The 12,500-nt window shown below is 39.0% G+C and overlaps 2 protein-coding genes across 2 annotated transcripts in view; one reads left to right on the forward strand and one right to left on the reverse strand.

The window, feature by feature from the left end:
- The window catches only part of LOC138052142 (cationic amino acid transporter 2-like), a 31,238-nt gene extending 26,924 nt beyond the window's left edge, over positions 1–4,314 (reverse strand). Inside the window, exon 1 of the mRNA XM_068898519.1 lies at positions 3,250–4,314. Within this exon, the coding sequence (XP_068754620.1) occupies positions 3,250–4,048 (799 nt within the window). The 5' untranslated portion in view covers positions 4,049–4,314. The remainder of the gene's footprint in view (positions 1–3,249) is intronic.
- Positions 4,315–7,380: 3,066 nt separating this feature from the next.
- Positions 7,381–12,500, forward strand: part of LOC138052146 (condensin complex subunit 1-like) — a 45,533-nt gene continuing 40,413 nt past the window's right edge. Inside the window, exons 1-6 of the mRNA XM_068898521.1 lie at positions 7,381–7,557; positions 8,535–8,676; positions 8,779–8,854; positions 10,127–10,185; positions 10,408–10,499; positions 11,805–11,891. Of these exons, the coding sequence (XP_068754622.1) occupies positions 7,411–7,557; positions 8,535–8,676; positions 8,779–8,854; positions 10,127–10,185; positions 10,408–10,499; positions 11,805–11,891 (603 nt within the window). The 5' untranslated portion in view covers positions 7,381–7,410. The remainder of the gene's footprint in view (positions 7,558–8,534; positions 8,677–8,778; positions 8,855–10,126; positions 10,186–10,407; positions 10,500–11,804; positions 11,892–12,500) is intronic.

A 12,500-nucleotide genomic window follows, 5' to 3' on the forward strand; every position in this document is an offset into this window, starting at 1 on the left:
TACGGGAACCTGGAACGGGGAATACTTCGATTACTTTAAACAGGGTGGATCAATCAGTCATCGAGAAATGACAGATGAGCTCGTGGATTTTGAGAAATAGCCCCCGGTTTCGCACTGTTTATTACTCGAATCAAGAAAAAATGAGGGGACAGAGAGGTAGGCTCAAGGCGTTGGCCGGGATATGTTATGTCCACGAAAGTTATTTTTAGACGAGCGGAAGTCTTTGTTCGAGGGAAAGTCTGTCTTCCGAGACGTCCGCATGCAGTCTTGCTTCGCTCTCAGGTTCTTAGTGAAAAGAGAAAATGATGGCGCACGTGGAAGGCTGATGAATATATATTTTCTTTCAAACATCGGACCGAGGTTGGCCTGCATGCGGACGTCTCGGAAGACTTCCGCTCGTCTAAAAATAACTTTCGTGGACATGACATATACCAAGGGGTGGACCGGGAGCCTCCTTCTCTGTCCCCTCATTTTCTCTTGCTCGAATTGATTAACAAAGGTTAAATCACATCAACCTATTATAAAATGACGAAATTAAATTATTGAGTTTTTGTGAGTGAATGAAATTGAAATAATTAATTTACACAAGGTGTTGGCTTGTCGAGAGCTCTAACCAATATGCCGGTAATGGAACGAAACGGTATCTAATGTTGCTAGGAATACCTTGCACTCCTGACAGTTAAATGAATACCGATAGAATGAGAAGTTCAAGTACGTCGCTCCGTGAAATGTCAATTCCGGTGGGGTACAAAACCAAGCCAACAAAGAGATTTAGCGTCCTGGGATATGCTTAGACCATGTTTCTCCCGGGTATGTGAAGTATGTAAGTGAAGCTATGATCCTCGCAGTTACAAACGCAACTTTTTCAATTGCGTAGAGAAGCCTGAAAAATTCAGGACTTCAACGGGGTTTGAACCCGTGACCTCTCCATACCGGTGCGACGCTCTAACCACGTTGGGAGCTCAGTTGGTTAGAGCGTCGCACAACTATCGCGAGGTCACGGCTTCAAACCCCGTTGAAGTCCTGAATTTTTCAGGCTCCTCTACTCTATTGCAAAAGTTGCTTTCATAACTGCGAGGATCATAGCTTCACTTGATTTCATATTCGCAGTTCATATGTGATCCATTTCATATATAATTTCATCTTATCATATGGCTCTTATGGTTGTACGAGGTTGTACTCCAAGTACAAACATAGGCGGTGACTGGGAGTCAATCTAGCATTTATTATGGAGTTTAAGAAATCTCGACGGATACGGCGTCGAAAACGTCACTTCAAAATATAAGTTTGAAGTATTTCATAATTATTCCATCTTGTTTATATTATTATATAGTATGGGCGAAGTGTCCTAATACTGGATTGGTACGGACGGATTTGAGGTAAAGAGTGAAGATTCACTGTAGTTTGTCCAAGTTGTCGTCAAAACCATAAAATTTCACGTACATGTAGTATTTTTGACGAGTACGGGAGAGAAATGTTCAAAAATACGTGCCGCACGTGCAGCACGATCATGTTGGTTCGTTCAACCAATAATATCACTGCCTTTTGGCGTTGTCGTTGCTGTAGCCGTCGTGGTTTCTTAAACTCCCTATCAACACGCTACACCCACCAGATAAATCTTGTGTAGATGATGATCATTAGATGCTTTATGTTAAGCACTCCCAGCCACCATACAGACATTCAGTCATACAATGCAACTGACACACATCAAACGCTTGCCGATTTTCCCGACCCTCCCCATAAGGAGGCCGAATTTTTTGGGAGAATTTAATTAAACCACCATAATTCATTTTTTCTCAGCTATTTTTCCTCTGACTTTCACAAATCGCTTTGCGTCACGGTCAATAGAGGGTTGAGTGAGAGAATGTCTCTGGGTCTTGCCAAGAGGAAGAACAGGTTACTTTCCATCTGTCGTGTCTTGGTAATTCTTAATGGTCATGCCTGCCAGGCATAACTAGGTAATTGCTAGCTACTGCCTAAAAAGATAGACTTTATCTCGTGATACACATGAAAAAATCCCGGGAAGAATGAAAGCAGTACAAAGCCGACTGAAGCAATATCAAAAAGAAACTCTATAGGCTCACCTAGAGCCCTCCAAGTTATTAACCAATTTATCAGTGAATAAAAACCCTGTACACTTTACAATTACAGTGATAAAGCTGAAATTAAGAATGATTGAAAAAACCATAGAAGTTTAAAAAAGGTTAACGAATCCAAAACTACCTCAGTATGTATTGTTTTTTACATGTAAAGAAAGAAGTCTTCAATTGGGGCTTAAAGCGAGGGGCAATGAGATAATTTTAATATGTACTGGGATCCATTTCCCAGATATAAGCCAGGAGCAGTAACCGTGACGACCTATAGACGGATCGAAACGCACCAATCACTGTTCAGTCTTCCCAGCCAATTACATCTAGGCTCAACTGACAGTCGACCAACAACACCACGAATAGTTGACCAATGATATCTACGACCGGAGTTCTTATAGTATCTATTGACGTTACACAAATCACTTGACTCTGAAGATGACTTCCACTCAAGTTGTCGAGACGTCAGTCAATGTCATCTCAAACAGTCCTTCTCAGGGACGATTGTACTTTACTTAATTATAAGAAGCTGTCCTGACTACAACTTGCGACTCTTCGACAGTTTGATCGGATGCATGTTTTTGGATTGTTAAATTTCTTGAAATAGTTGAGCACAACAGACCAATAAATCACAAATGTATATTTCAGCGCCATTTAGGTAGGGTAGTTCAAGCCTTCCGTCACATTCCAGTCGCACTAATTTTCGGAGACAAAGTCTCCTGGTTGGTCCTTCTACGTAGGAACAAGATGACCTGACGTTATTAACGTGACCAAACACTTAGCTAACCAGCTACTTTACAAGTTGTTTTCATTACATTATCTTTCGTTGTGGACAGTCAAATCTTACCCAATGCCACGACAATATATTTTAGCGAAGAAATTTTTAAATGGTCATTTTTAAAGGAAGAGCTCCTTAATAATGACTGAAACGTGATCGTATAGCGAGTCTTTTATGACGTGGCTTAGTTTCAGTAAGGCAGGTTTAACCAAGCTATCTTTGTGTGATTTCTCAAGCGATTTCGGCGCGAGTTCACGAGTTAATTCTGATAATTGTTCTCCGCCAAGAAGATAAAACGCCAGCTGGTGAATAGCATCTTTATTCAAGCAGGCTGAAAAAAGTCTAAAAGCCTACATAATTACAAATAAAATAACATAAACTTACCTATGGTGAGTATTGTAGCTACAGGTACATCTTTTGAAGGATTGTTTGATTCTTCCACAGATGCGGCAATAATATCAAACCCAACAAATGCGTAAAAAGCCGATGCGGAGGCAGACATCACGCCAGAAAATCCGTATGGCAAAAAATCATCGGTCCAGTTCTTGCTTTGAGCAAAACTGCTTCCAGCGATGATGATAAACATCAAGACCAATAAGTTGATGGCTGTTATTACATTGTTTGTCTTCGAAGTAATCTTTACGCCAAAGCATAATGTTATTGTAATTACAAGAACTGCAAAAGACGCGAGAAAGTCAGGATAGTTTGCAATGGCCCCAGCAGCGCCGAGTCTTCCGATGCTAGACATCGTGAAATTTCGTATGACGTCGTTTAGTAAAGCAGAATCTAAGTAAGAGCTCCAAGCTCGAGCCACCGAAGAAGCTGCTATTACGTACTCGAGAATCAGGTTCCAACCGATCATGAAAGCGCATAATTCACCGATGGTGACATAACTGAAAGTGTAAGCCGAACCAACTCGGGGAACTCTGGCTGCAAATTCGGCATAACAAAGACCGGCGAGAAGGCTGGCTGAAGCGGCCACTAAAAACGACAAGACAATACCAGGCCCAGCTATATTTCGCGCTAAAGTTCCAGTGAGGATGTACACACCAACCCCTAATGTCGAAGCGACGCCAAGCGTTGTCAAATCCAACTTTGTCAAACAGCGTAGAAGCTCTGTTCTGTGGATGGTGGTTGCGTCGATAACCTTCCTTCGACAAAACGCTTTTGAGATGCGCTCCATTTTGCCAATAATAATAGCAATTCTCTTGTTTTTACTGATTCCGTTTCTTCGCAGCGCACCAATTCCCGCACGGAAATCACTTCACTTTATGTGTCAAGCGCGCGTTGAATTTTTTTCTTTTTGTGATAAATTTGAAGACAGGTGCAATTTCATTTTAACCAGTGATTGCATGAAAACTAGTAAGGAAACAGCGAAAATAAAACCCATTAAACTCTTGCAAAAAAAGATCTTTCACCACTGAATAGGATAAGGTCCTTTTCAGGTCTGTTAATTTATTTTTAGTTGTACTTTTAATATATCATGTTTAAAATGCAAAAATCGTCGCACATCTTTTATACTGCATGTAAATAAGTTTCGAAACGACATATCAGTCCCCGATATTTTTCCTGGAAAAGTGTTTTTTTCGCGGGGCGAAAACTTTCTTCCAACGTTGTCTCTTTTTAAACTTTTAAATATTTATTTAAGGAGGTAAAGATCGCAAACAAACATGTCTCAGTGCGACACAAAGTCTGAATTTTTACCGATATTTTTGATCTTCAATAATTAATTTTTAATGATCTTGTGATGACGAACTGAAATGTCGCTGTATTATATGATCTGCGGCATCGCATTTGTTAATACTTAATTGCAGTAAATATATTACTTTCCGTACGGCTAGGAGAAAACTTTAAGTCCAGTTGGGTAGCTTTCGTTAGATTTGTGTTTAGTTCTTCCTTTGTTCATTCACTTTAAGTCCTAAATCTCTTCTTTCAAAGCAGTTGGCGTTGCTTATCAACTTTTCACATATCCATACTTGACCATGCATCCAATAAATGTTTCCTCAAGTGCACCATTTCAGTTGAGTTCGTTTTCTATGCTTTGCTTGTAAAACCCCACTTACTCATTCGTTACGTTAATTTGGGCTATTCAAATGATGGCAGCTCTCCAACCAATTCCCTATACCTCGCTCTGAGAGTTTTTTTCCTTCATGTGAGCATTTTTCCCCTCACCAGCGTACTTCAAAATTTGAATTCTAGTGCTCCGGAGCAGAATTCATTGACGCTTAAAAATAGTTCATCAAAAAGTCCATTAGAAGTTCCAGTTTAATTCAGCCCGTTTGATCTATGAGTTCGTTTGATTGTTGAGTAATTAATTGATGTATTTTTCATTTGTTGGTTTGTTCCGATGCGAACTCCTACATGTTATGTAAGTTCTTTTTTTCTTTCATTTTAGTATTCCCTTCTTTTTCTCTTTCTTTTTCTAACTGAGCACTAAATTCTTGTTACCCTCTCGGTCCACGGTAATCTGCGCACTAAATTGAATGCTGATAAATTCAGTTTGAAGACTCTCAGAATGAATTTCAATAGATTTTTAACATTTGTCGAATAATCATGTAATAAAAAAGGGCTAATACAACATAGAGAAATTCTTTACTGTTTTATACAATATTTCGGCTGACGTGAAACCAGCCTTCTTTAGGCACAATGGGAATTTGCATTGTATTTCGATATAACGCCTTACTCGGCTAACTTCATAAGAAGCCTTGCAATGCAAATTCCCTTACCAGAAGGAGGCTGGCATAACCAACCGAAATTTGGCACGAAGCGATTCAAAATTATTCTGTGACATAAACTGAGTTAAATGACATTTGCAAGATAAGTAACTCATCTCTACATAGTAAAGAAAAACAGATGTTATAAAAGTTTAAAAGAGTAGCAGTGAACGGCGGCTTCTTTACTAGTATATCCTGGGCCTTCAACATTTCCTTCAACATCCGTTCGACTTCGTTGAATGATGTTGAACGATGTTGACTCATCAACATTTGATTCAACATATTTGGTCCCAGGCTTCAGTCGCGGTTGTTACTATGGATACGGGCATGAATACGTCACCACAGACCGATTAGTGCGCACGCTCATACCCAACCATGTTAAAAGAAAGGGGCAAACAGCTTTAAGTACGTTCAACATTCTCGAAAACAAAAGAAATATTGAATGGTTGTTGAAGCAAAGTCTAAACGCTTTTAAACTCATTCAACATCGATTCAACTTCCGATTCAACAGTACATGTGTTAACACGGTTTAAAGGGGGAAGCAATCTTGCAAATGATGAATGTTGAAGCATACGAAACCTTAACAAGAGGCTACGGGTAGCTTACACTTTGTTTGAAGGAATTTTAGCCGATTGCCTTTAAAATTCGCAGTATTTCAATGTTACAATTCCTTGGTCAATATCCACTTCAACTCCGTACTCCGAAGTCCAAAGCCCACATTCCGTGACCCAACTAAATTTGTTAAGTGCGATCGTAGAATAATTGTTTACTTTTAAAAGGAGTAGGCGTAGCTCAGTTGCTTAGTGTACGGCTTTCAAAGTAAGAGATCCCCGGCTCGATCCTCGGTACTTCAACGTATGTTTCGACTTTCCTCTAATCCGTGTAGCTATAGCTTCAAATATCCGTAAAACGGAGCACTGACAGAAGGAGGGGGTAAAGGGCGCACCGTCTGCCTCCATTGATACCAGTTTCGTAATTGAAGGAACTACCAAGTGAAGCTATGATCCTTGCAGTTATGAACGCAATTTTAGCAACTGCATAGAGAAGCCTGAAAATTTCAGGCCTTCAACCGGTTTAAAGCCGTGACATCACGATGACGATGCGACGCTCTAATCAACTGAGCTATGAAGCCGCTGACGCTGGGAGCTAGTCGTTTGTGGCCTCTAATGTTCCAGTGATGAATGAATCAACGATGAAATGATATATGAAATGAATCATATATTGAACTGCGGATATGAAATCAAGTGAAGCTATGATGTTCGCAGTTACGAACGCAATTTTAGCAATTGCGTAGAGAAGCCTGAAAAATTCACGCAGAGGGGGAGATACCGAGTTCAAACCCTACCTGGGCTGCCTTCTACATGCGCAGCCTCAGCGCGACCCCCCGCCCCACCGCCCAAAGAAATTTTCAAAAGTCCAATGCCCTCTGTTTTATTTCTCTGCGTTTTCCGTATTTGAACGGTCATGTGATAAGTTGATGTTGAAAATTTAGATATCATCCCACTACTCCCTTGAATGATGTAAACATCACCTCTCCTCTCTCGGTGTAGTGCTTAAAAACTCTGCCTCTCCTCCTTACATTTCAGCTCCCCCCATCCCCCTTCCCTACACTCCTGCAGTCCCCAGTTTTTCAAAAGGTGGATAACGCTATGCACAGGCTATGACTGGTTTCGCTTCGACTTAAGCCTGGTTACCATATGATCGGCAACAGTCTGCGATTGGTCTGCGACACGAACGCCGATAGGTCTGTGCCCCCGGGTCTGTGCCACGTCGCAGACATATGGAAATATCTGTTCCCGGCGTCTGCGGCGATCTGCGGCACACGGTCCGGATGATCGGGAAAGTTGAATCTACTTTCCCGACCATTACGAGGCTTCCGACTAAGATAAGTTTTAATGGAAACGTGTGTCTGAGAGAATCTGTGTCCTATCGACTACACACTATTGTTCGCCTTGAAACACGTCCAATCAGACTTAAAGTAAGTGCGATACTTTTTCTCCTCGCTTCGCAGAGGATTAGTGGTACGCTGAGGTGATCTGCGATTGCTTCAGATTTAAATGGAAACATTTGCCTCCTGTGTTTACTATCGTTTTCGATGAGGCCGACGCAAGACAGCTTTCGATCGTCGCAGACCATTGCCGATCATATGGAAACCTACCCTGCGAGCAGAGTCTCTTTGGATCGTTTCCTCTTCCCGACATGTCTATAGATCGTTTTCACTGTCACGCAATAAAAAAAGTAATCGAAAACCATCCAGTGGAAGAAGTCAAGAATTCGTGATGTTGTAGAAGATAAATGAAGAAGACACTTCGCCAAGTTTTAGGCCTGTGCGTTTCCCCAAACTTCAGATATTCGTCGAAATGTTTCGCAGAAATTTACAGAGTCCAGTATGAAAACGCCATGTTGGTGTACATCTGTGGTGCACCAAAATGGCGGCCGGAAAATAGTGTCAACATCTGTTACTTACTTTGGCTATCTAGGGGAGTGATCATCTGTACTGAACAAACAGCTATTTACCTAAGCAATTTTCCTAATGCTTTAAATTCTAAAAAGGCTCAAAACCATGAGATAAATATATATTTCTCAATAAACTCGATCGTCGCCTCGTGTCACGCACCGCCATAACTCAGAAATTCAATTTGACAATATGCTCTGGTTTCCAAACGAAGCACGCTATTGAGCTTTAAAATTGCAAATGGATACAAATTTACCGCCTCTTATGCCTGATGATGATAAAAATTTTCGTGGCTCTTTAGTTTTTGGATTTTAGAAAATGATGACGTCACGTGAAAACGATCCATAATGGAACCAGGCCTTATCAGCTGCAAGCAAGGAAGGGTTGGGACTGGTGCCCAGACTTTCTATTGGCTCCGATTTTCGTTCGAAAAAAGGCGGCCATTTTATTGTGGACGAAACGTAATTTGGAAAATTTTACTATCTTTCATTCATTTTTAGCCCATACCAAAGCAAAATACGAATGCCATGGATGTGGACTTTGTGATACCATTGTCTAAAGATGATTTATTAAGTGGTGAAGCGGGCTCATATGTAGTTGACGAAATCTACTCCTTGCGAGTTCTGCCAAACAAACTTCGAGGTATTGTAATATGAGGTTACTCTCAACTAAAATGAAAGAGTTATGAAATGAAATGTTATGGTCATCGTCTTTTTGCTATTCCCTTTCATTTAATTCTTTCAGACTGCCTAGCTGATCTCCGATCTGGTGGACCACTCGTTATTGTCGCGAATTTTGATTGTTTTTTTAGCGTTTTAAGGTCAGTTCATAAAATCATTTTGTATGGTATATTAGAAAACTTAATACTACTTTCTCGGAAAATTTAATGGAGGTTGTAAACTTATGGATTTCACAGATACGCGCATTGCACGTGACATTGTGCGCTGCTACAAGAAACCTACTCTGTACTTTATATCACAGACGCCCCAAGCTAAGCTCAGTGTGAGCATGGCCTACAAAAATATAAGGATTTGTATGGGAATCCCGACAAAAGGCTTAAAGAAGACAATGATATGAAAAAATTATCACTAAAAAAGTCTAACCTTATTGCCATTGTGGGTAGCTTCCTTACTGTGTGGTTATTTTCCAGATCCAATGAGATTTGAGCCATTTTTCAATTTCTCGGCTGTCAATCTTTCCTGGAATTCTATGTGATAAACCTTAAAATTCAAAGGATAAAAATTCGTCTTTAGTTGGGATTCCCATAAAAATCCTTATATTTTTGTTGACCATGCTCACACTGAGTTTGGTGCACCTGTGCTTTATATGTAAAGGTGTAATGTCACTGACATCTCATGAACTGCCCACAATGAAGTTGTCTTCATGTGTATTCATATAGTCTTCACCTCTTTTTTTGCAATACCATTGTACAACGTTTGAGAAAGTACTGTACTGTATATTTGTAACCATGTCACTTGTTAATTATAACTGGAATCCAGGAACAAATGCTGGGAAGTCAATGCTAAACAAACCTTCACTCTGGGTCAAAAGACTTTGGGACACTATTTTGTCTTGTCAAATTTGGGCGAAAAGTGGAGAATTATTTACTGTACATGCTTCTATTGTTATATGAGCAACTTGTGTTCTTCTTTCGCTGCCTCTGTCGCACCTTCCTTCCCCCAGACAATGTTGAAACATTCATTTCGATGAACTAATCTTGAATTTGGAGACCATGAAAAACCAACATTATATATTGGGGGAGGTGGAAAAGCAGTAATTGTCCCAACAGTTTTGACCAGGATTGTAGATATTTACACCCCTCATCTCTCCTGCACTTTTGAGTATTATAGGAATGGGTTCATATGTGATTGTTATGAATGATCACTTACCAGAAACAGAGAGCAAAATAAAATGTCAAATTATTTGTAGCTTCAAAAGGGATTTTATTACTTTTGGCACCTGTTTTTGTTATTTGTAAGGGCTGCCTATGTGAGTTAATATTGTTTTCAGGAGTGGTTGGTTGATTGTTATCAGAGTGTTCATTTACCAGCAAATGCTTAATTAATGATTTTTTGCATTTTTCTTCATGCAGACATTTTACTGATTTGGAGAGTTCACTGAAAGAAAGCAGTTGGGATACTCTCATAAACGGTACTGTTGGAAACCAATAATAGATTATTACGTTGTAGTGTTCACAATGAAATTGTTCCTTGTAATTGTTTTATAGCAACCACTCATTTCACTGTTCCTACTGTACACATTTTTATTTCTTTAGTACACCATAATAATTTGTTAATTGTGATATTTGTTGATTGAATTGTTTGGGTTACATGTACTTTCATTTACCTTCTTTTTGTCTTCACATGGTTGTAGCCCTTTTTAAGTTCACCAATGTGCTTCCATCATTTCTGGAAGATGGAGATATTGATTTCCAAGTCAGACGAACTCATCTTAATACCCTGAAGGTAAAACTAAGTTCTTCATATTTATTGAAACAGGACATCTGTTTCTGTGTATTTTAGAGTATTTTATCGACCTAGATGTACCGTACATGTAAATGTATACAAATGTTTGGGATTGTGCCTGTGTGGTGACAGTTACTATATTGAAACAATGAAAACACTGAATATTTAACTCCTGAAAACATATACAGGGCATTGTACAAATGACAACCTCAGGTTGTGAAACATGAATTCATCTTCTTTACTCTTTTGTTTCCTGAAAAGCAAACCCTCAATTACTTCTGTTTCATGCATGTTTATATTGAAAATTATCATGTACCTGTACATGTATGCAAGTTAAAGGACTGTCTGCCTTAAAATAATGGACATAAAGGTAAATAAACATGCTTTCTGGGTTTTATTGTATTATTGTAAACCCTAAGGTACAGTATTTCTCTGAACAATACTACTACAAATGTACTAATGCAATGGTTGGATGGAAAACATCCAGTAAAGACTGACATTGTTGGCAGCCTGAGTTTTCTTTGGATAGCAACCTCTGATGTCAACCAAGAAACCAAAATTGAGGAAACTTTGATGCTTTGCTACCTGAAACATGACATTCTAATCAATTTTAAAGGATATGTATTGTTCTTTTGGCAAGAATCAGATGTACATGTATAATACTGACTTCTAAGCAAGGCTTTACTGAGAAGTTTACCTGGTAAAAGAGGATGATCTAGTGTAATTAAAGGCTATTTCCTTCAACTGCTAGTTTTACACAGCTGTTACCTAAGAATTTACAGTAAATTATGTACATGTGAGTTATTCAGGGTAGATTTTACATTTACATTACAAGCATGCTTGCTTTTGAATCTGGGTGTTTATTTGAGTAGAAACTGCATAGATCTGCATTTTTACATTGCATTACATTGTCAACCACTCATGTCTGTAGCATTGATTGCACGAGAAGAGATTGATCAAAAAGCACTTGAGTTTGTATATACAAGTGGATCCTCTAGACTCTGTGAGCAGTTACTTCACGAGCCAATGAAGCCTTACTCAATAAGCAGTCCACTTCTATCAGCAGCATGGGTCCCTTTTTACAGCACTTGTTTGTTTAAAATAGAATTAAGCATTGTAAATTAGAACTGAAAGACATCTTTTGTATTGCCATGCACTATCTTGAATTTATTGGACAAAGGTCAGGCCAAATTAAAGACAGAATTAAAACTGCAAAACTCAAATCTCACTGTTGTTGCATGTCCGTGATTATCATAATGTGGTATACACTATGACTTTGTACCAAATGGCTTGTTTGCTTTGCAGATGCTATGTTACCTCCTGGCCCAGTTTGCGGATGCATTTGAAGTTGAAGCAACCAAACCCTCAACAGAGATTATTGTGGGTGGCAAGGTACAGTATGAAATGACAGATTGAGTGGTAAGATATGGCTATCAGCTACTTTATTTGGCTTAAGGATGTACCTTTTCATTGCCTGAAAATGTAAAGAAACTCAAAGATTTAGATTAAGGGAGTTTTTTTATGTTTGGGATCCAATACTAACTTTCCTTGCTTAGATATTTGCTTTGTAAATGTTTCTGCTGCTATGTTAACCTTAGTGATTTCAGCTTGTAGTGTATTCCCAGTTCTTGATCATGATTATTTTTCCACAATGAAACTGACTGCTGCATTGCTATCTGTGCAGAGGTTTCATTAGAAGCCAGTCACCAGCGGTATACCACTGTCTGTTTGTAGAAATTTGTCTCTCATCGCCGGCTACTCTGCCTTGTAAGAGATAAGATTGACCGCCGCTTACATTTATTATCCCAGTCATCTACTGCAAAAGTTATTGAAACCCCTGTCTTTGTCGGATCATTTTTATGTTAATGATGATGATAATAATAATAATTATTATTTAATAATACTAATAATAATAATAACAATAACAAGAACAATAACAATAGTAATACAAAAAATAATAATAAATAATCATTGCTTTTTCTTAAGTTTGGTTAAACATTA

The sequence above is a fragment of the Montipora capricornis genome, chromosome 6 (genome assembly GCF_036669925.1).
Source record: "Montipora capricornis isolate CH-2021 chromosome 6, ASM3666992v2, whole genome shotgun sequence".
Taxonomy (NCBI): Eukaryota; Metazoa; Cnidaria; class Anthozoa; order Scleractinia; family Acroporidae; genus Montipora; species Montipora capricornis.